Below are 27157 nucleotides of genomic sequence, written 5' to 3' on the forward strand. Positions count from 1 at the left end.
AACTTCATTCTTGTTTGGGAAGCCTTTTACAGACAATATAAAAATGCCAGTAAAACCTCCGATCAAAACTAATTTTGAATTTAGGTCGAAGTACAAGATATCATCATCAGAGCATGATTGAGTTGCCGTGTGTGAGAATAGGCTGGCAATTCTATTTTTCATCACATTAAAGATATAAACAATAAATTTAGCAACTGTGCAAATACTCTCCACTCTCGATCCATAAAATACGCTTCATCATCGATCAAAACTCGGACTAAACGGATAGCTGATACTCTGTCTGACCACTTTAAAATTAAGTCGCTTTTAAAATGTTGTTGATCTTTCAACAGCTGTATCAGAGCGCTGCACGGCATGAAACAATATAAACAGATGCAGAATAGAATCTACTTCACTTCTTCAGTGTTGTGAAGAACTCCATGTAGTTTCTGAAGAACTGCGTCAAGATGAAGATCATTTTCTTTCTCGTTGCTGTTGCTCTGTTTATTAGCATTCCTAACACCAATGCCTCAAGCTCTGCAAACCAGTCCGTACCATGCTCTAGTAAGTAACCTTTTGTGAGAATGCCGACATCGTTTTTTCAAACCAGTTTATCTGAGAAGAACAAATTTACAAGTTTGTTGATCAAATCAAACATTTATACAAATGCGAAACGGAGCTAAGGAACTGAAACGCAAAGAAATTGCGGTTTTATATGTTGAAGGCAAATTAAACATGCAGTTCAGAGAGAGATCGACTCGCATGAGATGCAACCTGCGCACGATCGAGAGGATAGTGACAAGAATAATGATAATACACGTGTCTGAAGAGAATTAACTCAGCGAAATAACATTTACATTGGAATTCGGGAACTTTTCATTATAATCCCAGTAGAAAAACTCAACTAATTTTACTTTCAATCTCAGTGTAATCTTCCTGCTGATAGTTCTAGAACAAGGAGGGTCGTGGGTTTGAATTCCTATCTGGTTCTCAGATTTTTTTCTGGGTATCTTTATGGTTGATTCTTGTACAATTTCTTATTATTTCTAATCAGTTTAATCTTATACGGATTTTTCAGACTTTCCTCGCAAGTTAAACGGAACAGTAATTGTGGTAAGTTTCCTAAAAAACTAGGTATTGGTTTTTTGTTTAAATGGGAAACATCGAATTCGTTAATTTTTGTTTGAAAATAGTTGGCGGGTTGGGGTCCACATGTCGGTAGTCAGTTATAGTTTTGTTACTTTGTTGCGGTTGTCAGTTATATTATTCGCCCTTTACCGCTAGTCCGTTAAACCCACTCAGATCCTGGTTCATGCAAACGGTCCGCTAGATATAATGATAGGATGGAAATGGACATCAGTCAAATCCCTTGGTGGGAGATTCTTATCAAACAAACTTTAAATGCAGGGCTGATCAAACAGCTAGGGACTGATTATATAAATTTATTTTGGCCTAATATTTCGGTTGAACAAAACCAACCTTCATCGGGGGCATAAAATGCTAAGTGATGAAGGTTGGTTTTGTTCAACCGAAATATTGGGCCAAAATAAATTTATAACATCAGTCCCTAGCTGTTTGATCAGCCCTGCATTTAAAGTTTGTTTATCTACTACTGATCCTGATCTACACCAAGATCCGGCTACAATTTGCTCCTGTTTGTCAGAGTGATCCTTGCATAGTTACAGAAGTCACTAGATTCTTATCAACCAAGCGCGAGGCCATACTAAAAGAGTATCGTCAGAGGTCTTTCTGGTACGGACCAAGCAAAGTTTGCTATTGTAAAATTTTTTCTGCTGATCGCTCATCGGTCGATCAATCGATTGGTATAGTTCTCTTATTTCCTGCTGTTATATCCTAAAATAACTCCGTGTGTTACTGTAAAAAAGAAGCGACAAGGAAAGATGCTTTTCAAAAAACTTACCACGTGCAGATTGGCAACATCAAAGTTCTCTGTTAACAATAATTTTCATTTATTGTACCTTCTGCTGAAGGAAGTAAAAAGCCAACTCATTTTTACTCATCTCCTGAGACTGACTTGCAAATTGCAAATGACATCTTAACGTTAAAATATTAGCCATTTCTTACAGCCTGTATAGAAATATCACAAAACGCTTGTGCCGGATAACATGAACTAGCAAGCATGCATACATGTAGTCACCTAGTATATTAACAGCATTGTAGAAAGTAAAGTGATGTCCAAGTATGATCTTCATCCCTCATTTTAGGCTACAGCGTTGGACTCAGGATCCAGCCTTACAATGCGCTTGTTTTTCAACATGGACTTGGATATTCAACTTGTTCATGTGAAAGGACACTTTTCAGTCACCATGATAGTGGATCTTAAGAAGGTAAAAGTAACATTAGAAAATGCGTATAAAACAGGGTATAAAAGAAATCAGTAATGGAGGTTAAAGATGAAATCCAACAAACCCCAGTAAGGTTCTTGCGATCTTAAAAATATCTCATTTACACCTGAATGCCGTTTTTAATTGTTGCTGAAGAAGGTAACAGTATTTTAACCAAAACATCCCATTTTATAATTTCTTAAATCAGTGACAACAAATTTCAAGTTTACGCAATACCCTTTACTCGTGAAGTTCAGAATTCACACAAATTGTCAATAATTGGTCGGTAAAAACGACTGTTGACTTTTAATTGATTTCTGTAATTTATTAAGAGTCGATCACCTGATCCTGTGATTTGGAAATCTTTTCCCCAAATAAGGGTCTGGGCGCACGGAGGTATTATGGAGAGTCTGGTGGATTTGGATCAAGATTTTCATGTTCAAACCTGACCGGGGTCCAACACAATTCACTCTTACAGCACCTCTCTCGATACAGTGTTAGGGCAACCAATCTTATCATTTGACAGTAAAGGCAAAACCTACCTTCAGTTCAAGGAACTTCTGGAGTGTTTGTCTTTGCAACTCTGGAAGCAGGGTCCAATAAAGGTGATCAAGGGGGAGGAGGGGGAGGGGGGGGTGGAACGTAGCCCGGGTGCCCCAATATTATTTTGCTGCAAAGCGTGGAGCCCCGAAAAAAATTGTTACAGAGCCGGAGTCCTGTTTTTAAGGGGCCAGGAGCTGACCCCTAAACCTGACAAATAGCATGCTAGACAGGAAGCTAGGCTCGTCGCGCAATCTTTCGGGCCCAGAGAACGTCTTGCCGGATAGGAAGCCGGCTATGAAGTACCTTATTTAAAAATAGTTTCTCAACAGGAAAAGCTTTACCTCACTTGGTTTGGAAGTTGTCACGCTATAGATGTTAAAATCCCGAAGAATTGGAACATGAAATTGGAAGCTTCTGGTGTGCTTGGAATGAAGGGAACCTCAGTGGACTTGTACTCTTACTACTACATACCACTCAAAGGTGAGGATTGCAGTCTGGGAATTTTTTCCCAGCATTCAGAAACTTACAGTTTTTTTCCCAGCATTCAGAAACTTACGGTTTAGAAACATCCCGCAGGAAATTTCGGGCTCAGTTGGTAACAGAAATAGGGAATAGGTAATTGCTTGTGTTTATTGACGTATTTTAAATAAAAGCGACTTAAATTTAGAAAATTTCAAAACAGGGGAATTTTAACGCGAACGAGAATTTTTTATTTGTTTTGGACATAACTCGAACGGCATAAAAAACACAACAGGAAATGGAAAAAGTGAAACATAAACATGAATGCGAGGCTATTTTGGGCAAATTTCTATTTTCTGTCCCCGAATCGAAATTACCTTCTGTCCATGTGATTTTGTATTATCATATGTCCTGGAGCAAGTGCACATGGAAGCCATGTTTACCAAGAAGTCATTTGACTTAAATATAACTTATTATTCCTTTTGCAGCAAGTGGCTTGTTTACAGCTGAGTCCGGTGATCAGTGCATGCCAGTAAGCGACTCTGCCAAACATAAAGGAGGTGCCTCATCAGCAGTGTAAGGGACTTACTAACACTGTTCTCTATAAATGACATGTTGTAAAAGAAATTAATTTCAACTGTTCAAGGTAGTGATCGAGGGGTGGTTGGTGACTGGTGACTGTCCACTGCTTAAGCTATAAACGAGAAATGTCTTCGGAAATTTTGTGAATGATAATAATAAATTAAAGAATACGCCATCGATTACTTGATTTGACTAAAACACAGTATAATAAAAATACTAAATTTTTCTTTCAAAATTACTTCACAGCAATTAGGCTATTTTTTGCTATATAACAAGTGAAGAGTTTTACGTTACTGAAAGTTTCACATGTACATTACTAGCAAAGAATGCTATAGTGTATTGCCTGTATTGTGCGCTAGAAGTCTGTGCATGCGATGCGGACCCACGTTATACCCTGATCTGAAAGCAGTACAGTGGTTATCTTTCTAGTCAAAATCTACTACATCGAAGCCGCAACCCAGTGGTTAAGGTACTACAGAACCCACTGATGATTCTTTTTGTCGTTTTTTTTTTTTTTTTTTTTTTTTTTATAGTTTCCTTGATTTGAAAACTACCGTCGACTCTGACAAACTGAAGATACCTGACCAGTGTAAACCGGTACCAGCCCGCCGCTCCATCCTGAAGCAAAAAATCAAGCGGAGCTTTCCGTGGATTTCTCTGGACTGAGGCTCAAGGCTCAAGCCGGATTCAAAACGGGGATTCCCTTAGGGTTTTGCATAAAAGTAGTTGCGCAAAATCTCCCCCATGGCACTCTTGATCGGCAAAAAAATAAAATTAAGAGGTGTTGGTTTAGAATAGACTACACTGGGTATGATGATATAATGTAATTTGTTGTTCAACAACAATAAAGAAAGTCTGGTTATCATTACATGGCGTTGTGACTTTACTTGACTATCAAACTTACATACAAATCTTCTGGATTTGAACTACCAATTAACAATTATCGTGCGAAATCGCGCGAATGTCGCTAATACTTAGCCGACGAGGCCGTTGCTGGAGTTGGTTAAGTATGTGCGGTATTCCACAGGATTGAGCAGAGGGTCTCAATGGGGTGGTGGCTTTTACGGTTAACGGTTAAAATTTTGACTTTTTTACGGCTAACGGTTAATTTATTTCCATTACGGTTAACAGAAGTTAAAAATTAATTTCCATTGCTTTTGAAAGTTAAAAAATTAATTTTCGTTACTGAGAAACATGTTTTAGGTCTCAGGACCATTCTGGAGCGATGAAGTGACCTAGTCTGTTTTATTTAAAATTACTGACCGATTTTTTACGGTTGACATATTTTATGTCTAACGGTTACATTTTTCCAAATTTTACGCCTAACGGCTACATTTTGGCCGTTTTACGGCTAACGTTTAACCCCATTAAGACCCTCTTGAGCAGGATAATTGTTTTATTAATAACACATTATTTAAAGAAGAATTATTTACGGCTAAAAATCCTGTGTTTATGACAAGCTACGAACATCGTACACGTCTTTATACACAGATGACGGATAAGGACTTTCTGACCATATATTGGCATATAAAAAAACTGGCCAATTTTTTGTGACTAATAAATATAGGTTATTCACCAGCCGGGAGGTCCGTATTGGGAAAAACTGTGCCCGAGGTCTTGGATACCGCCCGAGGCCGCAGGCTGAGGGCGGTTCCAAGACCGAGGGCACAGTTTTTCTCAATACGGACCGACCTAGGCTGGTGAATAACGTTTTTATTTTTTTCCTACTTTATTTGTTTTTAAAAGAAACCTAGGAAGATTTTTTCATAAAATATTTTTGTTTGTATACGCGCGTCATTTCAATGTTGTGTCGATCGACTGATTAGCAAGAGTGTAAAATGTTGCTTGTTTGTTATTTTATTCGGAATAAAATAGCCTCGCTTAAATGAACCGAACTAACAGAAAGGTTTAGCATATTAAATTGACACTGAAGAGATTCAATAAAAGAAATTGAAGTAGTAAATATGGCATAAATGTAAAATCGAGGTAAAGCATTTATATTATTGACAAAACTGAACACTTTTAAATCGATTTCGGCTTCCCGATGAATGTTTTGAAAGGAATTGTGTTCGTAGGATAGTAATTCTCGGACTAAAAAATATTATCTCCTGAAAGACAGTTTTGGTACAGCTAAACATACTTGTTTTTAAAGAATTAATAAACTCTGCGTTGATTCCCAGCAGAATATCTTTGTGATGAGCAGTGCGAAAGTGAAACTGAATGAAATGCGTAGTTTGGACGTACGGCACAATATTGCGAGAATTATTTTGACTGTTTTTAATTAAAGAACCTCATTTTCTTGAATGATGTCAACTAGTGTTTTGTTTTGGCAAAAAAGTGGCCGATAAAAGGCAGTTGTTACTCAAAATTGAAGTTAAAAACCGGTGCAGCTTACCGCAATGATTGCGAAATGTACAAACAACCACAAACTACGAAACTAGAACTCGATTTTGTCGATAAAGAAATGTTTACTCGCCTTTGGAAGAACTTCGAGGCCTTTAATTCCACTTCTATTTTGTCCTTTCTCATTTACAACGACTGGTGAGCAGCTATTTCGATTTTACAGAGCAAATCTTTCATGTTTTCGTTCGTACAACGCTGCAAAATGATTTCGCGCGGAAAACACACTCGACGATTCATCTCGCAACGGATACCGCCTGCTGTGAGCGGGCCGGATTGGAGAATACCGCCCGCTCCCGGAACCAATCAGATCGCAGGATTTGTAGAATACCGCCCGCTCACGAACAAAGAAAAAAATAAAATATTTTTTGACAAGCTGCATTGGCATACGCTTTTAGTAAATACACACTCAGTGATCTTGGTGTTTTAAGAGATCTGATTGGTTCGCTATCTCGGGCTAATGAGCATTATTCACTCCGTAGGAGTGATCTGAACTTTTAGTGCGTGCACGTGATCCAAACAGAAACAAAATGGCCGGCGTAATATACGATTATCTTTTCGATTTTTACCAGGTTGTTTGCTTTTGTTAAAACGTGTTGACACTATGGTTACGAGCTAGAATGTGTGCACAACAATTAAACACGGAAAAGGTTTTCTTCTTTTTTCACCAATACATCGATTTAGTTAATCTTAAAAGAAAGTTCCATTTGTAATTAATTCTCAATCTTTTCTCGTCTTCCTTACGATTATCTTTTCGATATTTGAAGAACGTTTTTACCAGGTTGTTTGCTTCTTCTTCTGATTGGATAGTAGCCCCACTGTGTAAACAGTTCACATCGAAACCAAAACAATACCGTTTCGTTTCTGAGGAAACGAAACAAAAATACCATGTTGAAAAGGAAGAGGACTGAAAGGTAGAGAAAAGTGGTGTTTTATTGTGAACAACTTTTCTAGATTGGTTGGGTTGGTTTGTTTTTTAATAATAATGATGACGATGATGATGATGATGATGATGATGGTGGTGGTGGTGGTGGTGGTGGTGTAATGATAATGTTGGGGAAAACTCGATTTGGCTGGTTTGGTTGATCAACCTTTTAAGCGGTATCATATTTGGTTGAAACGGTTGATTTGGTTACAGGAAACCTTTTCAATCTCTTTTGGTTAAAACGCTTGACTAATATTTTATAATTCTGTCAACCGAAGATCATTTTTTAGAACAGAACACGAAAAATCTCAACCCTGAATCCAACTAAACAAACACTGCTGATCGCAATAGAGCACGACTCAACAGTTACACCTTCAGCCCAATCAGCCTAAGCCGCCGGTGACGAATGAAATTGAACACGACCAATGAAAGTGCATTTAACCCTTATCATGCTAAGCCCGGATTTTTCCGGGATTTGGAGGAATGGCTATTCAACCACTTATGACGTCATCAATTTACAAGACAGCAGATATTTGTAATGTGCAACTAATAGAGGTTGGATAGATCTTTCCACAGAACTGTCCATCTTGATTATTATACATTGTAGTCACTAGCTGTCTTCTCATTGGCTAAGAGCCTACAGCTAATTCTGGGAATCCGCGCAACCTACAGATTAGTGAATAATCTGCTAGCAGATTATTCACTAATCTGTAGGTTGCGCGCGCAATGCATGATTTCCAAGAGCAATGTGTCAGGCGTCTGGCGGCGAAGGAACATCAAGTTCGTCGATTCGCTTCTTCAACCGAGAAATAATTTGACCTAAGTTGGAAAAATTGCTGGACAATTAAGTATTAGAAAACACAAAGACTAACAAAAGTTGGGAAGGAAGTATTCCACGAAATAATTTGAGGAAAACGCATTCAGAATTTTAAAAGCAGGGCGACAAGCCGGAATTAGCACAAGTTTTGAAACAGGTTGAAATCGTTTGTCATTTTTCTTTACCAGAAAAACAATGTATAATAAAACAATTATTAGATTCGGTTTTTGTGATATCTGGAATAATCAAGATCTCGGTAAAGGTTGTCAGCGTCAGCCTTCGGCTTCGGCTAATAACACTTACCTCGACCTTGATTATTCCGGATATCAGAAAAACCTCATCCAATAATTGTTTAATATTGACTGCATTCCAACAAAGTTAATCGAAAAAAAAAACGTGACCAGTTTTTGGTGTACAATTGGTGGTAAAACAGGCCAATATACCTGTACTTAATCATGGTCTTTTCCATTGATAAAGATAAAAACTATTCAGGCCAATAGAAAGGATGCACAGAGTAGAAGGTAGAGAGAATAAGAAAGCAGAGAAAAACGAAAAGGAAAGGAGCAAGGAAAAAAGAATCGGAACGGTTCAGCAAAAAAGAAAAATTAAATTTTGGCTTATGCGCATACGCCAAAGTAAACTATTGTACATTTTTTACATGGAAGTTTCGTCAAAAACTTACTGCAGTGTCAGAAAGTACGTTTCCACAGGCAAGCTAACGATAAGAGCCACAGTACTCTAAGACTCAATTTATAAGGAATGAAACAATTTTGTTTTACGATATAGAAATTCGAACGTTTTATGAATAGATTGACTTACACTGTTGCTGTGTCGTGTTCTTTCTCGTTTCCCAGCTCCTCGAGCCAATTTGAAGTGATTTGGATGAGTTATTGCTTTGCAAAGTTTTGAACACGTATACTTTATTAAATATTCCCAAGGCTGGAAACTATTTTCGACAGCATCTCACTAGTGTAAGTCAATTTTATTCGTAAAACGTTCGAATTTCTATATCGTAAAACAAAATTGTTTTATTCCTATACAAATATTTATAAATTGAGTCTAAGTTTACTGTGGCCGTTATCGTGCTTGGGCTGCCTGTGATTAAACTGTGGGTACTGAAAGGAACAGTCAACAGGTCTGGAAAACTTTGGAGGCATGACAACTTCGCGCGCTTGTTCAGGAGCGTCCGATATTCACAAAAATCAAATCTCCGCTTCTACAAGCTTACGAAGGTGTTAATAACAGCAAAAACCTCTGTAGTCAATGAAACAATTCACGATTTAGACTAAATCGATGTGCCGATTATGCTTGCGATATTTTTGCGAGCGAGAGTTTTTGTTTGATATTGAATAAACACGCGCCGACAAACGTGAATTGAGAAGCGTCGCGACAAGAAATAAATCTCCGCTTCTAAAAGGCTTTCGACGGATTTGGCCTTAAAACGTACCCGGATTGCGGATATTTTGCGATACATTGAGCGATTCGCAGCCAGACTTTGAAAATACAGCGGATCGCAGATTACCTGACAATCAAAAGTTGCACTGTACGTTGCAGTGGAATTTCACCACCCAAAGTTTTCAAGTTATATGGATTCGGATTTGAACCAGATTTACGGATTTGACAAAAAAAACACGGATCGTCGGATTTACGTACCCCAATTCACCCCATCCTTTCAATTTGCCCTTGAGCGCCGGACAATTCTTCCGTGCGAGCAAACACGAGGCAAAATTTAAGTCTGCAATAAGGAAGAATATAGCTAGAATGTTTGCATAACAATTAAACACGGAAAGGGTTCTCTTGATTTTTCACCAATACATCGCTTTAGTCAAACTTAAAAGCATTGAAGTCGTCAGAAATTTCTATTTGTAATAATTCTCAATCTTTTTTTCGTCTTCCTGACGATTATCTTTTCGATATTTGAAGAACATTTTACCAGGTTGTTTGCCTTTGCCATAACGTGTCGACACTAATTGTGGTTACGAGCGTTCTACTGATTGGATAGTAGCCCCCACTGTGTAAATAGTTCACATCGAATCTAAAACAATACCGCGTTCGTTTCTGAGGAAACGAATAAAAAACAGTCATAAATTCAATTGAAAGTTATCGGGAAGTATTTTCGTTCTTTGATACCGTTCCTATGTATTCTTTTTACAACAACACTGAAAATGTTGTTGGTGAGATTTGGAGATGAGGCTTAAGCGAGGGTCCTGAAGGGGTAAAATGGGAGCTGGGATTTGCCTCTTTTTGGGCTGGGAAAATGGGATTCGTGCACTGGGACTGGAATTTTACCACTGGGAATGGGACAAACAATTTGAAAAATGGAAATGGGATTTCTCTTCTTCGTGAGACTTGCTAGTCTCTGACTCTATAATTTCACACAAATACTCGAATTATCCCACTGCGATGACACAAAAAAGTCAGTATTTTTCCAGGCTTTACGCTGCGGTCTATTTATACATGGTTGTGAGGAGATATGTAATATATCTTCGAGTGTTCAACGCGAAGGCTCACGATTGAGCGCAGTGACGAGTGAGCTATCGATTTGATAAATTTCATATCTCCAAGCAACCAGGTATTATTTTGTTTATTCGCTTTTTTCACGATCCCATAATACATCTTGTTTTATTTAAATAACCCCCCAAAATTTTTGCATAAGCATTGTTTTCAATTTCTCTGGGGACGATTGCACGTCACTGTAAATCCCAAGAGAAATTGAAAACAATGCTTATGCAAAAATTTTGGGGGTAAACAAGATGTATTATGGGAACGGTGAAAACAGCGAATTCTATAAACCTACTAATAACGAGGTTTTTGATGATTTTCCGAAGATTTCCGACTAATTACCGAAGATTTCCGAAGATTTTCAAACTGTCATCCGAAGGTCATACGAATAAAACCAACCTCGTTCCCAGGGCTTTTCCCTTGGTGATTTAGAACTTTTCCCGCCCGTTTCAAATCACCAGGGGAAAAGCCCTGGGAACGAGGTTGGAATAAAACCAAATTGATTGGAAGGCTGGTACAACGAAAGGAGGGCAGGAATGTTTCCGAACATTTTCCGAACATTTCTGAAGATTGCCGAAGATACCTGAAGATTTCCGAGAGAAGGTCCGAAGATGTTTCAAATTAATATTGATAAACTTTGGCTCATTTACCTTTAAAACATGGCAAACTTGTCAGCACGTGGTTGGTGATATGGTAATTCGAGTGATGTTCCGACTGATCTTTATGAAGTTGATAAAAGTCTTAGTGGTGTGGACAGTGAATATGACACAGAAGAATTCTGTCTTGATTTTGATTTCGAATCTACAGAGATGATTAGTGATGCAGAATCTGTAATACTCGATGAGGAAACTTCACAAGATACTGGTGCCATTAATGTTTTGCTTGAGATAAATTACGCAGATTGCAATATACAGTCAAAATGATAAGAGGTCCAATGTGCATGTGGCATGGAATGGGAAGAGGGGGTGTCTTTACCCCAGAAAAGATGAAGCCAAATTTACAGTCATTATATGCACAGGTTTTTAACCTGTACTTATGGAAATGGGATTTGGACCAAAATTAGCCTGGGAACTGGGATTTGGACCAAAATCGGGCTGGGAACTGGGATTTAGGACCCCCCTTCAGGACCCTCTTAAGCGTGCTCTCCGCCTCCCGTTTTTGAAAGAAAAATTCACACTGAGAACAATTTCTGCTGTTTAACAATCTTCTCAATATCCCGTTCCTTCAAACAGACGTTGAGCTTTCCGCACTCTTCCCACCCACTGAAAGTTTGAAATGAGCAGTACAATGAAACGCACTGAGCAGTTCAAATTTGAAAGCAAAATAATGAATGGGAAAATACAATCCGTTGTGGATGTGGCATAATAATGGCGTTGACAAGGGGGTGTCATGAGTTAAATACGAGTACAAAAGTATTATGATTGCTCGATTAGAATTACTATACCTCTTATTTTCCAATTGGAGTATAAACTCAATCTTGCCGCCCCCAGTTCCCGCTCGTCCAGGGAGATGTGGGCTCTAGTCGGCGAAAACAATAAAGTTTTCTGTCGGAAAGTTTTTGCAAAATAAAGACTTCAGAGCGACCTTTCGTGAGCAACTGAAACGGGAAAAAACGCATTTCTTAGCCAAAACTGTCATGTAGCTAGGGCCAAATATTGTGTCGTCTTTCTCTCGCAGCCGGGCGGGTGCGAAGCCTTTCTTTCTTATTTAGTCTATCCTTACTGCACGTCAACAATTCTAAAAATACCATGATGAATTCGAGGGCAGGGCTAAAAAAGGTGGTGTGCTATAGGGATTAACCGTTTTAGATTGGTTGGGTTGTTTCGTGTGCAAATGGAAAAACTCGCTTTGGTTAGTTTGGTTGATCAACTTTCAAGCGGCATCAAACAAATTCACCAATAGAACACTTTTTAAATAACGTTTGGTTAAAACAGTCGACGAATATTTGACAGTCCTAGCCGAAAATGACATTCTTTCCAATAGAGCACGAAAAATCTGATCGATCCAACTAAACTGCAAACACGTTTGATCGCAATGGAACACGAGCGAACGTTTATCAATCGAGTGGGACACCAACAGCCAAAACCGGTGACGGCTCCTGTTGAATCCTAACTCAATTTGCTTTGAATAACGAATTTCAATTATTTTTCGGCATTTTAAGTAGTATAATCCTTCATGCTCAAGTGTAGCAAAGTCCCAAGCGGACTGAATTATCATTTGAAATTCTGGCAGCTGTATACACGAGTTTATTTAATTATCAGTTGGTTTCGAGTTTTTGAAGTCACGAAACAGAGTATCTGTCCATCCTTTAGTTTTCTCAGGAATCGAATTATCAAAAGTACTTTTGTTTCTAAATCTTCCTGCGAACCTTCAGAGAAACGTGAAAAAATCAACATTTTGTAGACGAACTACAGCCCGGCAATAAACAAGAAAATGTATCTGGCACATGGCGAGCTCGTGACTCAACCAGTAGCTCATAAAGCGGGTCAATTTCCAAGGAAACATGATCATTTATTACAAAGGAAAAAGGGATATTGTTTATGTGTTATTAATAGGAAACATGAGAGAAAATGCAAAAATTCAAAGATTCAAGGAAACTTGTACTCCAAGGCCGTCATTAAAATCCTTGTTCTTGTTCAAAACTTGAATATGCCGACATAAAATGACTTGGCATAGTTGACATAACAAAGCTTGTCTATTCACTGAGTGCATCTTAAATTGATTATGGGACAAGAGAGTGGCTTGTGCTCACGTTTTTAACCTCAGGTTAACCTCGTCAGGAAACAAACATTTATTTTATTTTGAACACGCGATGTTACGTGTTCTTTGGTGCACTTCGAGCAACATACAACGGCAAAATTGAGCGTTAAAAGTGAAAATATTGGTGTTAGCTTTTTCGTTTGCCGCGAAGCACTGACTGTCGCTTTTACGCTGCACAAAAAAGGACGATGCCGTCCACAGCTTCTTGAACGGTTTAGGGCGTGGTAACTTCATCCTTGTTTGGGAAGCCTTTTACAGACAATATACAAATGCCAGTAAAACCTCCGGTCAAAATTAATTTTGAATTGAAGTTTAAGTACAAGATATCATCATCAGAGCATGATTGAGTTGCCGTGTGTGAGAATAGGCTGGCAATTCTATTTTTCAACACATTAAAGACATTACAGATATAAACAATAAATTTAGCAACTGTGCAAATACTCTCTACTCTCGATCCATAAAATACGCTTTACCATCGATGAAAACTCGGACTAAACTGATAGCTGATACTCTGTCTGACCACTTTTTAGTTAAGTTGCTTTTAAAATGTTGTCGATCTTTCAACAGCTGTATCAGAGCTCTGCACGACATGAAACAATATAAACAGATGCTGAATAGAATCTTCTTCACTTCTTCAGTGTTGTGATGAACTCCGTGTAGTTGCTGAAGAACTGCGTCAAGATGAAAACCATTTTCTTTCTCGTTGCTGTTGCTCTGTTTATTGGCATTCCTAACACCAATGCCTCAAGCTCTGCAAACCAGTCCGTACCATGCTCTAGTAAGTAACCTTTTGTGCCGAGAATGACATCGGTTTTTCAAACCAGTTTATCTGAGAAGAACAAATTTACGAGTTCGTTGATGAAATCAAACATTTATACAAATGCGAAACGGAGCTAAGGAACTGGAACGCAAAGAAATTGCGGTTTTATATGTTGAAGGCAAATTAAACCTGCAGTTCAGAGAGAGATCGACTCGCATGACATGCAACCTGCGCACGATCGAGAGGATAGTGACAAGAATAATGATAATACACGTGTCTGAAGAGAATTAACTCAGCGAAATAACATTTTCATTTGAATTCGGGAACTTTTCATTATAATCCCAGTAGAAAAACTCAACTAAATTTACTTTTCAATCTCAGTGTAATCTTCCTGCTGATAGTTCTAGAACAAGGAGGGTCGTGGGTTCGATTTCCCATCCGGTTCTCAGATTTTTTTCTGAGTATCTTTATGATTGATTCTTGTACAATTTCTTATTTCTTATCAGTTTAATCTTATACGGATTTTTTCAGATTTTCCTCGCAAGTTAAACGGAACAGTAATTGTGGTAAGTTTCCTAAAAAAAACACTGGGTGTTAGTCTTTTTCTGTTTAAATGGGCAACATCGAATTCATTATATATTTTTTTGTATAAAAATAGTTGGCGTGTTGAATATTGAGGGTATAAATGGGGGGAGGGGTCCACATGTCGGTAGTCAGTTGTTCGTGGTTTTCAATTATATTATTCGCCCTTTGTCGCTAGTCGGTTAACCCCATTCAGACCTTGGATCGTCTAAGCGGTCAGCTAGATAAAATGATGGGATGGAAATCAGTCAAATCTCTTGTTGGGAGATTCTTATCAACCAAGCGCGAGGCCTACTGAGAGAGTATCTTCAAAGGTCTTTCTGGTATGGACCAAGTAAAGTTTGCTATTCTAAATATTTTTTCTGCTGATCGCTCATCGGTAGTCAATCGATTGTTATAGTCCTCTTATTTTCTCTTGTTATATCCTAAAAGAACTCCGTGTGTTACTGTAAAAAGCAGAGACAAGGAAAGATGCTTTACAATAAACTTACCGCGTGCAGATTGGCAACATCAAAGTTCTCTGTTAACAATAATTTTCATTTGTTGTACCTGTTCTGCTGAAGGAAGTAAAAAGCCAACTCTTTATTTAATTCAGACATCACCTGAGCGGACTGACTTGCAAATGGCAAATGCCATCTTAACGCGAAACTCCGGGGTTTTTGGTCTCTTTTTGTATTTCTGAACTCACAGAAATGAGACTCGATCAATGCAAACAATAAAGGCAAAAATATTTTTGTGCTTTTTGTTCTAAAAACGTCAATCAATCTCGACGCAATACTAATTTATGTATTACAGCCTGTAGAAACATCACGAAACGCTTCGTGCCAGATATCGTGAACTGCATGCAGCCACCTATATTATTTATTTATTTATTTTTTATTAACAGCATTGTAGAAGTAAAGTAATGTCCAAGTATGATCTTCATGCCTTATTTTAGGCTACAGCGTCGGACTCAGGATCCAGCCAGACAATGCGCTTGTTTTTTAACATGGACTTGGATATTCAACGTGTTCATGTGGAAGGTGACTTAATAGGACTGGGAACAGCCAGCGTGATAGTGGATCTTAAGAAGGTAAAAGCAACATTTGGGGTAATGGAGGTTAAAGAAAAAAATCCAATAAACCCAAGTAAGGTTCTTGCGATCTTAAAAATATCTCATTTACAACTGGATGCCGGTTTTAAGTTGCTGAAGAAGCTAGGTTACAGTATTTTAACCGAAACGTCCCATTTTAAAATTTATTAAATCAGTGACAACAAATTTTAAGTTTACGCAATAAACCGCGAGGTTCAGAATTTACACAAATTGTCAATAATTGGTCGGTAAAACGACTGTTGACTTTTAATTGATTTCTGTAATTTATTTAAGAGTCGATCACGGGATACTATGATTTTGAAATCTCTTTACCAAATTAGGGTGGGCGAACGGAGGTATTATGGATAGTCTGGGGATTCTGGATCAAGATTTTCATGTTCAACCCTGATCGGGGTCCAACACTCTTACAGCACCTCTCTCAATCCAGTGTTATGGCAACCAATTTTACCGTTTTACAGTAAAGGCAAAACAAACCTTCAGTTCAAGGTCTATTTGTATTTCTTACTGGTACCTCCGGAGTGGGAGGCGCGCTGGCCTTATGGTTAGCGCGCTCGCCTCCGAGTCGAACGGCCCGGGTTCGAGGCCTGGCCGGGGCGCTGCGTTGTGTTCTTGGGCAAGACACTTTACTCTCACAGTGCCTCTCTCCACCCAGGTGTATAAATGGGTACCGGCGAATTTACTGCTGGGGGGTAACCCTGCGATGGACTAGCATCCCATCCAGGGGGGAGTAGCAATACTCCTAGTCGCTTAATGCTACGGAAACTGGGATAAGCTCCGGCCTGTATGGGCCACTAGGCTCGAAGCAGACTTTACTTTACTTTTACCTCCGGAGTGTTTTTTACTTTGCAACACTGAAATCAGGGTCCAATAAAGGGGACGTAGCCCGGGTGCCTCAATATTATTTTGCTGCAAAGCGTGGGGCCCCGAAAATAATTGTTACAGAACCCGGAGTCCTGTTTTTACGGGGCCAGGAGCGGACCCCTAAACCTTACAAATAGCATGCCCTACACAGGAAGCTAGCCACCTACACAGTGCATGCGCTCGGCACTTGGCTCACCGCGCAATCTTTCGGGCCCAGAGAGCGTCTTGCCGGATAGGAAGCCGGCCATGATGTAGCTTGTTTAAAGATAAGTTTCTCAACAGGGCAAGCTTTATCTGACTTTGTTTGGAAGATGTCACGCTATAGATGTTGGCAAAATCCCGTTTGGCATGGATGTAATAAAGAAAACGAAATTGGAAGCTTCTGGTGTGCTTGGAATGAAGGGAACCTCAGTGGACTTGTACTCTTACTACTACATACCACTCAAAGGTGAGGCGGATTGCAGTCTGGGAATTTTTTCCCAGCATTCACAATACATAAGATAACTTATAGTAAAGCAACATCCCGCTGAAAAGTTCGGGGTCACTTAGTAACAGAAATAGTGAATAGGCAATTGTTGTGTTTATTGACGTATTTTAAATAAAGGCGACTTAAATTTAGAAACTTTCAAAATAGAGGAATTTTAACGTTAACGAGAAATATTTATTTTGTTTTGGACATAACTGGAACGGCATAAGAAACACAACAGGAACTGGAAGAAGTGAAACATAAACATATATGCGAGGCTATTTTGGGCAAATTTCTATTTTCTGCCCGAAATTGTCCCCGAATCGAAATTACCTTCCGTCCATGATTTTGTATTGTTGACTTGGCTCTTCCTTGGTTTCATTATCATAAATGCCCCGAAACAAGTGCACATGTTCACCAAGAAGCCAAGCAGTCATTTGACTTAAATATAACTTATTATTCCTTTTTCAGCAACTGGCTTGTTTACAGCTGAGTCCGGTGATCAGTGCATGCCAGTAAGCGACTCTGCCAAACATAAAGGAGGTGCCTCAACAGCAGTGTAAGGGACTTACTAATACTATTCTCTTTAAATGATATGTTGTCAAAGAAATTAATTTCAACTGTTCAAGTCAACTGGTGACTGCTTAAGCTATAAACGAGAACTGTCTTTGAAAATTTTGTGAATGATAATAATAAATTAAAAAATACTCCATCAATTACTTGATTTGACTAAAACACCGGCAGTATAACTAAAAAAAATTGCTTCATAGCAATTAGGCTATTTTTGCTATTAAAGTGAAGGGTGCTACCTTACTGAAGTTTCATATACACCTCACTGGCAAAGAATGCTGTAGTGTATTGTCTATATTGTGCGCTAGAAGTCTGTGCATGCGATGCGGACCACGTATTATACCCTGATCTGAAAGCAGTACAGTGGTTATCTTTCTAGTCAAAATCTACTACATCGAAGCCCCAACCCAGTGGTTAAGTTACTACAGAACCCACTGATGATTTTTCTTTTTTTGTTTATAGTTTCCTTGATTTGAAAACTACCGTCGACTCTGACAAACTGAAGATACCTCACCAGTGTAAACCGGTACCAGCCCGCCGCTCCATCCTGAAGCAAAAAATCAAGCGGAGCTTTCCGTGGATTTCTCTGGACTGAGGCTCAAGGCTCAAGCTGCTTTAAAACGGGAATTCCCTTTGGGTTTTGCATAAAGTTGTTGAGCAAAAACTCCCCACCGTACATCGACAAGAAAGTAAACTTAAGAGGTGTTGGTTTAGAATAGACTACACTGGGTATGATGATATAATGTAATTTGTTGTCCAACGACAATAAAGAAAGTTAGGTTATCATTACATGGCGTTGTGACTTTACTTGACTATCAAACTTACATACAAATCTTCTGGAATTGAATTGCCAACCTTTTTAATTAACAGTTATAGAGCGAAATCGCGCGGAATGTCGCTGATACTTAGCCGACGAGACCGTAGGTGGAGTTGGTTTAGTATCAGGCGATATTCCGCAAGGGTCTGTTTCCATGGAGGGGGCCCGCCAAGAACGGCTAAAACACAACAGAGAAATTTCGAACCCTTCTACCCGGGTTATGGAAGTGTTTTTAAAAAATTGCCGCGACGTGGGTAGGATCTGGAATTACATTTAGCAAGAAAGGAAAAGAAAGAAAGAAGGAATTCAAAAGTTCAAAGACAACAATCGCATCAAGGTGATTATTGTAACAATGTTTAATGTAACGATGTATTTTACGAATACAATTGAACAACAAAACCGCGAAAAACTATCTTAAAATAGGTCCGGAGGTGAATTATTTCATAATCACCTAAGACGCTTTGACCAACCTGCAGAAGTTACAAGGGTCTATATATTACACCATCAAACCTTGCATCACGTAAGCCTGAAATGTCACGATGCAAAATTCATTTTGACAATATCGCCCTTCTTTGTGCCTTCGAATTATTTCTTTTGCGATTTGATGTTTGTTTAACCGAACTATCCCGGGTGAACCGTCACGTATGCCTACAGCAAGTGTAACCGCCAGTCAGTTTTTTGGCTTGGGAAGTTTTGTGCTGGGTTACTTGGTTTGATGATTCGTTATGTAAACTGCTTCACTTCTTTTCCTGATTCTTTTTCTTCCACGCTTCTATCTTTTCTCTTTCCAACCTTTGTTGTTCCAAAAGTCTTGGATCAGGAGGTGCAACAAAATCTTGCCACTTTTTCTGTTGATAAAAAAAGTCGTAATTTAAAGTCATGAGATTCTATTTTTCGGTAAAAGACAATAAAAGACTTCCCAGAGCTCGAATACGAGAAAGATGTAGGCCATATTCAAAAAAGTAGGTTCAAAGTACTGAAGGCTCAAATGTAACAAACATCCCACATAAAAACTCCAGGATAGTTTGTCGATGTGTGAAAATGTGTAGAAAGAAATTACAAGCTTAGTAGAAATGTAAAGAAAATTTTATTCAGTCTGTGGGAACACAATTACTAAAGCTTGTTTTATTTTGTATTTTATTTTGTTTTTGAGCTATAAACACACACAGTTTACAATTGACAGTTGTAAAGCTTGTGGCAGGATGGAGGCCTGGATACAAGGCTTGACACCAGGCCACTGTCCTAATCACTTGGTCACACTGCCTCCAAAAACAGTCATGTTTTAAACATTTCAAAAATCAGTATACAGTGTGTGCATGCGCCAGAAAAGTAAACACATTGTTCATTTTAATACCTTATGTTTACCAAATATTCTAAACAATGGTCACATTTCATTCAAGTTATTGCTCATCAGTAACAGTTGATACTAATACAAACTGCATAGCATCCTGAAGTAAACTCTGAATATTCCATTGCTATAAGAAGTCAAAATAGTTCAATTTCCTTACCAGTTCAATGTGCACTGATACACCAGGTGGAACATTATCCTGTAAGTACTGAATGAAGATATCTGATTTCTCAGCTGGAAGCTCTGCAACCTGTGTACAATAATTAGCATGTAGAATGCTGTCAGAAGCATACATGTGTGGAGATGGGGGACAGGCTCACTCAGGCTGTTACCTCTACACAATACCGCAAATTATTTACGTACAAACTCACTAGATGAATGTAAAGTTCTATATGAATAAAACTGAAGTATGCATGGTGGAGGAGGAGAAGGAAGGCTCTAACACTGTTTCTTACAGAATTGTTATCAATATTGGCTTATGTAGTCACTTGATAAACAAATACAACAAAAAATACAAAAGGTTGGTGCAAAATGGCACAAATCCTTCACATGAACTTTCTTATTAACTCGTCAATAATTGATCAAGTTAAAACTAAAGAAGTCATAGACGTCAATGAGTTTGGAAATGGCGGTGTTCTTTATTCGAATAGACCTTAACGATGTTATTTCTCTGTTTTCGCATTCAGTGTAGTTTTAATTGAGAAGATACATTTAACACTCAAGGCAGTGGTTTATCACATTTCCAACAACTTGAAGTTCATCAAAAATACTCTGCTGTCAATCCTTGGACCAAACCCCTCAGTTGAACTCAACATGGGATTTATTCAAGCTCCCTTACAAAGTACCTGTATTTTGTTTTATTTCTACATTCCTGAATAATTCATTAGTACAAAGATCAGGGTATCGTTTTTGTAAGCTTACTAGATACCTGGCAAATCATGAGGCAGTTAAAATTACCGCTTTTCAATCCTTTCCTATGTTGTATCATTATTTCCTTGTTCTATGTGTATTTAGGTTTATTTTTGCTAACATTGATGTTATTTAAAACTGTTATATACTCTGTTTGTATTATTTTGAGTGTCAATAAAGTATTAATTAAAAAAAAATGAGGCAGTTATATATACCTAGGTGATAGAGGTATCATATTGCTGTGTGAGCGGGACAGACTAGTGAGGGGCAATGTGTCATCTTAAAGTGTGTGTCAAATTGCTGTCATACTGACCTGTATCATGCGCCCATGCTTTTTCAAATGATATGTTACGTTTTCTTTTTTGTAACTGTCTGGAGGGAATGCCAACGTTTGACTGAAGTTCTCTGTTACAAGGTTGAATCTAAGAACAAAAACTTCATTCACAATAGCAATATGTTTGTTTTCTCTTATTAATGCCAAACCTGCAATGTTTTTTTCATTAAATAAATAATTATAAATTTGCAATGCATGGCTGTGTATAATTTTTTCTTATTGCAGCCATCGTACATGTTTAGTTTGAAACTAGTTTTATTTTTATTTTTCTTTGTCTAATGTTCACTGTTACAACTTCAAATGAAAAAAACAAAAAACAAAAATCTTTTGAAAAATTTCAACCACAACCAAATTTGGCATGTACTAAAACCCCGAAACAACGAAACCAAACCACCGAAACAACCGAAACGGCCGAAACAAAACGAAATCATCGAAACAAGCAAGACCCATTACAATTATTGAGAGCTAACCGTAAACAGGCAAACCGTAGTGCAAAGTAGGCTACCGGTAACCTAAGTGAAAAGTAGGCTAACCGGGAGAGTGGAGTAGGCTAACAGGAGTGTATAGCAGGCTATAGCAGGCTAACAGGAGTATATAGTAGGCTAACAGGAGTGTATAGTAGGCTAACAGGAGTGTATAGCAGGCTAACAGGAGTGTATAGTAGGCTAACAGGAGTGTATAGTAGGCTAACAGGAGTGTATAGCAGGCTAACAGGAGTGTATAGCAGGCTAACAGGAGTGTATAGTAGGCTAACAGGAGTGTATAGTAGGCTAACAGGAGTGTATAGTAGGCTAACAGGAGTGTATAGTAGGCTAATCAAAGTGTATAGTAGGCTAAATAGGGCGTATAGTACGGTGAGTGGCGAAAATCTTGTTTTGGTGATTTTGTTTCGTTTTGCTCGTTTTGGTCGTTTCGGCGGTTTCATTTCGGTCGTTCGTTTCGGTGGTTTTGTTTCGTTGTTCCGGTTTTAGTACTTGCCACCAAATTTGAACCACTACACAATACTTATTACTGCATTTAGACAACAAAGAGATTGAAAAAATCCATAAGATTATAACCTTTAGTTGTTATGAAAATAAGGCTTGTCTGGTGCGGCAACAAGGACTGATGATGATGATGATGACTGCTTATAAAAACACTTGTATACTTTTAAAAACACACTTGTAAAAACACTTTTAAACTTTGCAACCTGATGTGTTACATAATTAACATACTTCTTTTTAACTTCAAGATTCATCATTTTGCTTGCACTGGTTACAAATTGGCAGTAATGATCCAGAACAGCATCATCCAGACCTTCCAACGTGATCAGCAAATCGGAATAAGCCAGTGGATTTTCCTGGGATTGTCAAACCAAACATATTTATTAACATTAATTTGAGTACTGTGCAAAGCTAATGCAAACAAATTAATTTTGTTCTTTTTTTTTTTTTTGCTGAAAATTTTATTGGTTTATTTATAACTAGTTTATTTATGTGAATGTAATAAAATTTGCTTGATTTCTGGATCTGTTTCAGGTGGATGTTGAGGACCCAGATGTTGTCAAATTTCCTGAATTTTCATCAGCTGTTTACCAGGAATGTATTCTGAAGGAAGGACAAATGTTGTACATTCCACCATACCACTGGCACTATGTCAGGTCACTGTCACTCAGTTTCTCTGTCAGCTTCTGGTGGTCTTAAATTATAAACATTGTGTATATAGCGCTCTGTAGGTTCTGCACTCTCTGTATACATTGCGTTCCTATAAATTAGCCATGTTCAAAACGAGCAGTAAAATTTTAGCAACATTTTGGTTCAGCAATCCAAAACATGGAAAGAAAAATATAGAAAATAAGGGCATGATTGATAGTCTTCTATTTTTTTATTCAATCAAATTTCCACTTTGCTCTTTAAGAAATGTATGGCAACCAGTTAGAATAATATTTGTTTGTTGGTTATTAAATGAGTCTCTGATTATACCGGTACCCATTGAGCACTGCTCATTTGATGTTCTTTAGTGATCCTTTTTTTGGCAACAATATCTGCGCAAGACTTCTTTCACTGGACATGTATTTATACTGGATTGCATAGGCTCTACTCCTTAAAATAACAGCTGGCTCAGACTAAATGTCCTGAGCCTGGATGACATAGATTCTGAAAGATCCTTACTCAATACAAAATTTTAAAATTGCTTCTGAAAGAAAACAACAACATTCACATGTATAATTATATTCCCAAAAGCACTTTTGGTCTTAACAATGATGTCCCATCTAAATCAACAAGAATTTGAGTATACCTCAATTTCTGTTTTAGTTGCAAATGTACAGCTGCTCCCTGGCATACAGTGTGGTAATGATCTGAATGGTAAATCTAACAACAAAATACACAGGTCAAGAAAACATGTATCCCACTCATAGTACGTAGAATGTACTTTAGTCTCTTCTTATATATGTTTGCAAATTTGGAACAGAAAAATTACTATTTGTGGTAAAAACCTGAACTCTGATACTAAATTATAAACAGAACCACAGAATGGTAGAATTCAAGGCCTGAGCTTATTATGGTTGATTTATTGTCCAGTACCTATAAAAAGTGTTATTGAAGGTCCTGAGAAGGGTGAGAAACAGATCTGTATGGCAGCCCAATCATCATGATTTTTTACATGCCTACCTTTTACCTGTTTCAAAATGAGTCCTGGAGCACAACCTAACTTAATTTTATGGAAATGAGTTTAATTTGCAAGACATTATGAGCACTTGCGTAGAACTTATTCCCACATGAAAGACTATGCAAGGCATCTGAGAAATGGATTATTATATACAATGTTCAAGTAAGGAATTGAAAAATGATTATAATTTACTTTTGATGAATGTTATATGTGTGTTAGAGTACAATGTTTATTTCTTCTGCATACCTGATTTATGCCAATATGCCAATGAAGGGCTTGACAAGGAGAGTGCTGGTCTACATTGTGTAACAAAAAAACAAAATACAGTGAAATAATTTCAAGCAAGAGGTGACCATATTTTCAAGGCCAGTCAAGATATTTAAAGGATTCTAGTCAGCCACACCTTTGTTTTCGTTTACATACAAGAATTTCAGTATAATACTTTACCTAGAGCGCATCTAAGGTCGTGTTCTATTGGGATCAACCATTTTATGTTGATTGGGTTGGTTGTGTTTTTTCGTGTTCTTTTGGGAAAGAACCGTTTTTGGTTGGTTTGGTTGATCAACTTTTTCAACCGGCATCAAACCAGGTTGAAACGGTTGATAAAGTATTGGTAGCGACTGCTGTCATTTTCGCAAGCTTTTTATAATTGCTGCTGCTGGGATCTTTGCTGCTCGCGACACTCGTAAACAACAAAAAGATGGCGAGTTTCGGGAGTTTCTTGTATAAAACACTTGACAGGGAGGAGGTTCAGGAATTAATGGCCACCCAAATTGGCGAAAATGCAGCTGTCCCAGGCTGGTCGACAGGCAGCAGCAATGAGTCCGGAGGTTTCATGCGCTGGACGGACGGAAGTGCAAAACTTCTCATCGTGTGCACGAACCCAAATTTTCAGATGTGAGTCTGGCAAATTTGTCACAACTTCTTCCACATATTCACGAATACGAACAGCAGGTGTTCGTTCGTTGTCTAAAAAATAAGCTGATTATCCCTTTAGTTCATCGTCGGATTCATCTCTTAAAATATCTTCTTCTAAGACTTCGGAAAGTACGAAGGACATCGATGACAACAGCACGACCACCGGCCGCCATGTTTACCTCGGGGTGTGACAAGGAAGTCTGGTAATGACTATTTCCAGGAGTTACCGCGTTTCAACCGAACAAGGTTGGAAAAGTGTTCTATTGAGAAACGTCAACCGTCTCAACCAAAACCGGTTGTGGTTGAAACGGTTGACCCCAATAGAACACGACCTAAATGGCAGAGTTCACTGTGAAACTGTTAAAAGTAATTAAACAGACTTCAAGTAACATGCTTTACAGCAATGCAATAAGGTTTCGCTTCAAAATACAATTTTCATAATTTCGATGCCATTGAAAATGGCAGAGGCTGGCTAAGAACCAAAACAACAACAACAACAAGTTCTCTGTTGTACATACTCACCTAGAAACAGAGCCAGCATGGTGACTTGTAAAAACACTCCTAAATATAAATTTTGCGGCTAAAGTCATCTGCAGACGAAAGTTTAGAGCTAACATTATTCAAGTGATAATAACAAAAAAACCCAGTTTCCATGGTTTGTTTATTTGGTGATTACAAGTTGATAACCGGGATCATTGTGTTGTATTCTAAGACAATTAACTCTCACAGAGCCACCCAAATAAAAATAAAATCTACATCTTCATTAGGTGAGTTGGTAAAGTTTATGAGGACATCACACCGTAATGTATGACCACGTGTAAGAACGTTTTCTTCACTGACTGCACTGCCAACTGATTTTTCCAGCTTTGAATTTTTGTTGAAATCGATTATTTAACCCCTTCACTGCCTCTATGACGTACTGAGTACTTCATGATTTCTGTACTTCATGTGCCTATATGACATACTGAATACGTCAAGAAAATAAAGACCACAGTTGAAACCCTGGCACACTGAACTCAAAAGCCGCCGGCAGATGTGACCCAGAAAGACCTTTGGGAGCTTGGTAACTACTCGTCATCAGTCTCCGAAAGCCTTACTCTCGGTTTTTCGAAATTTATGTCTGTAATCTGTCCGCCATCTTGTTTTCTTCTTCGTAGCCGAAGAAATATTATTTGTTAGAGGGTCATATCAGCGCAAATATGAGATATTTAAATTTCGAATGGGAAAAAGATGTTAAGTGGAGAACTTGGGAAGCAGAAAAATAATCGGCTGGTGAATACCTTATGGAAAAATACAGGCAGAAGATCGAGCGATCGTGGAAGTCTTTCGAAAGCTGTAAAATGTTGAAAATTCTGATATTTGCATCGAATATGGAGGTAACCATGTTGAAATTAGCTAGTAGCAAATGTTTCAATACAGTTTTTCAAACCATGTGTCCTTGTCGTTATGTTTATGCAATTATTTAAGCTTTCATTCGGCTCTGCTGTGTTTCCTCATAATTATGCACGAAAGCTTTGGCACTGAGCGGTACAGAGGGGTCGGCAGTGAAGGGGTTAAGACAGTACTTCTGTGAAAGACAAAAATTTGTTCATGGAACGGTCGGAAGTTAAACTGAATTTATAGAAACTGAAATCATAATTTTATTAAAGAAATTTTGCTTGACTTACCTTAGAATTCTGACATTTTGAACACCGCAACAATTTCATGGAAGCCGCCATATTTACTGCTTAGTGACCGAGCCAGGTGCAGCTAGTGCCTAGTCCACTGACAAGAGGGTGTCAATGGGGCATAGCTATAGTCAGTAAGCAGCTAAAAAAAAAACATTGTGTCTAGATACCCGGCAGCCGGGAAGTGTTTTCAAAATACTACATACCCGGCAGTCTGAAATTATTCTAGAATTTCCACGGAAAAACCAATCCAATCCTCCTCAAAACTATAGATCTTTGCTTAGAAATGCCAAGCGATTTCAATTATAGTTTTGGCTTTGTGTTTGAGGAAATTTTCGAGCTTGGGCATACTACAAAATCTTGACTTTGGTTTTCGCGCCAAAACGAACTCAGCGTTGGAAGCGACGAAGTTCTTCTGTGGGCTAAACGGCTTAGCGTTGGAAGCGACGAAGCTCTCGGTTTTCTTAGTTATTTGTAAGGTAAGTTAAACGTTTTATCAATAAGGTAAGAAACCCTTCGCAAGTAACATATTCGCAGAGTTAGAAAGAGCGATTTCAAGCTACACGGAGCGAAAGAACATCAATGTTTTTGTCATTTCGTTGTAGAAAAAAAAACTGGGAATTTGAAGAAGAAGAAGAAGAACTTCGTCGCTTCCAACGCTGAGTTCGTTTTGGCGCGAAAACCAACACCACGTGCCACCTTTGTCACGCCACTAAAGTGTCACACCGGAAGTTACATCGGTGGCGGACTTTCGTCACCGAACGCTCAAGCGTTTTGTAGCTATTTTGTACTACTTTGCCGAGGCAATTGTTGAGGCCTTAAGTTGGAAAATCGCTTGGTATTTCTACACCGACATCTCAGCAGGTTCAAA

At 38.3% G+C, this 27157-nt stretch overlaps 3 protein-coding genes across 3 annotated transcripts; 2 read left to right on the forward strand and 1 right to left on the reverse strand.

Annotated features, from left to right (window-relative positions):
• Positions 1-403: 403 nt before the first annotated feature.
• Positions 404-4776, forward strand: LOC144634285 (uncharacterized). Its single transcript, XM_078493205.1, has 6 exons — positions 404-543; positions 1058-1092; positions 2205-2327; positions 3197-3347; positions 3815-3902; positions 4442-4776. The coding sequence occupies exons 1-6, from the start codon at positions 447-449 to the stop codon at positions 4572-4574; spliced, it is 627 nt and encodes a 208-aa protein (XP_078349331.1). The 5' UTR covers positions 404-446; the 3' UTR covers positions 4575-4776.
• A 9181-nt stretch (positions 4777-13957) lies between these two features.
• LOC144634389 (uncharacterized) lies at positions 13958-18433 on the forward strand. The gene is made up of 6 exons (XM_078493341.1): positions 13958-14090; positions 14604-14638; positions 15592-15726; positions 16891-17056; positions 17546-17633; positions 18107-18433. Exons 1-6 carry the CDS (start codon positions 13994-13996, stop codon positions 18237-18239), a joined length of 654 nt encoding a protein of 217 aa, XP_078349467.1. The 5' UTR covers positions 13958-13993; the 3' UTR covers positions 18240-18433.
• A 360-nt stretch (positions 18434-18793) lies between these two features.
• Positions 18794-26363, reverse strand: LOC144634388 (small ribosomal subunit protein uS10m-like). The gene is made up of 8 exons (XM_078493340.1): positions 26287-26363; positions 25142-25209; positions 23948-23997; positions 23330-23403; positions 22267-22391; positions 21032-21140; positions 19970-20059; positions 18794-19309 (listed from the first exon to the last, which is right to left on the reverse strand). The coding sequence occupies exons 1-8, from the start codon at positions 26335-26337 to the stop codon at positions 19199-19201; spliced, it is 678 nt and encodes a 225-aa protein (XP_078349466.1). The 5' UTR covers positions 26338-26363; the 3' UTR covers positions 18794-19198.
• Positions 26364-27157: the final 794 nt, after the last annotated feature.

This window comes from Oculina patagonica, chromosome 13 (assembly GCF_052425735.1).
Source record: "Oculina patagonica isolate OP01 chromosome 13, crgOcupat, whole genome shotgun sequence".
Lineage (NCBI taxonomy): Eukaryota > Metazoa > Cnidaria > Anthozoa > Scleractinia > Oculinidae > Oculina > Oculina patagonica.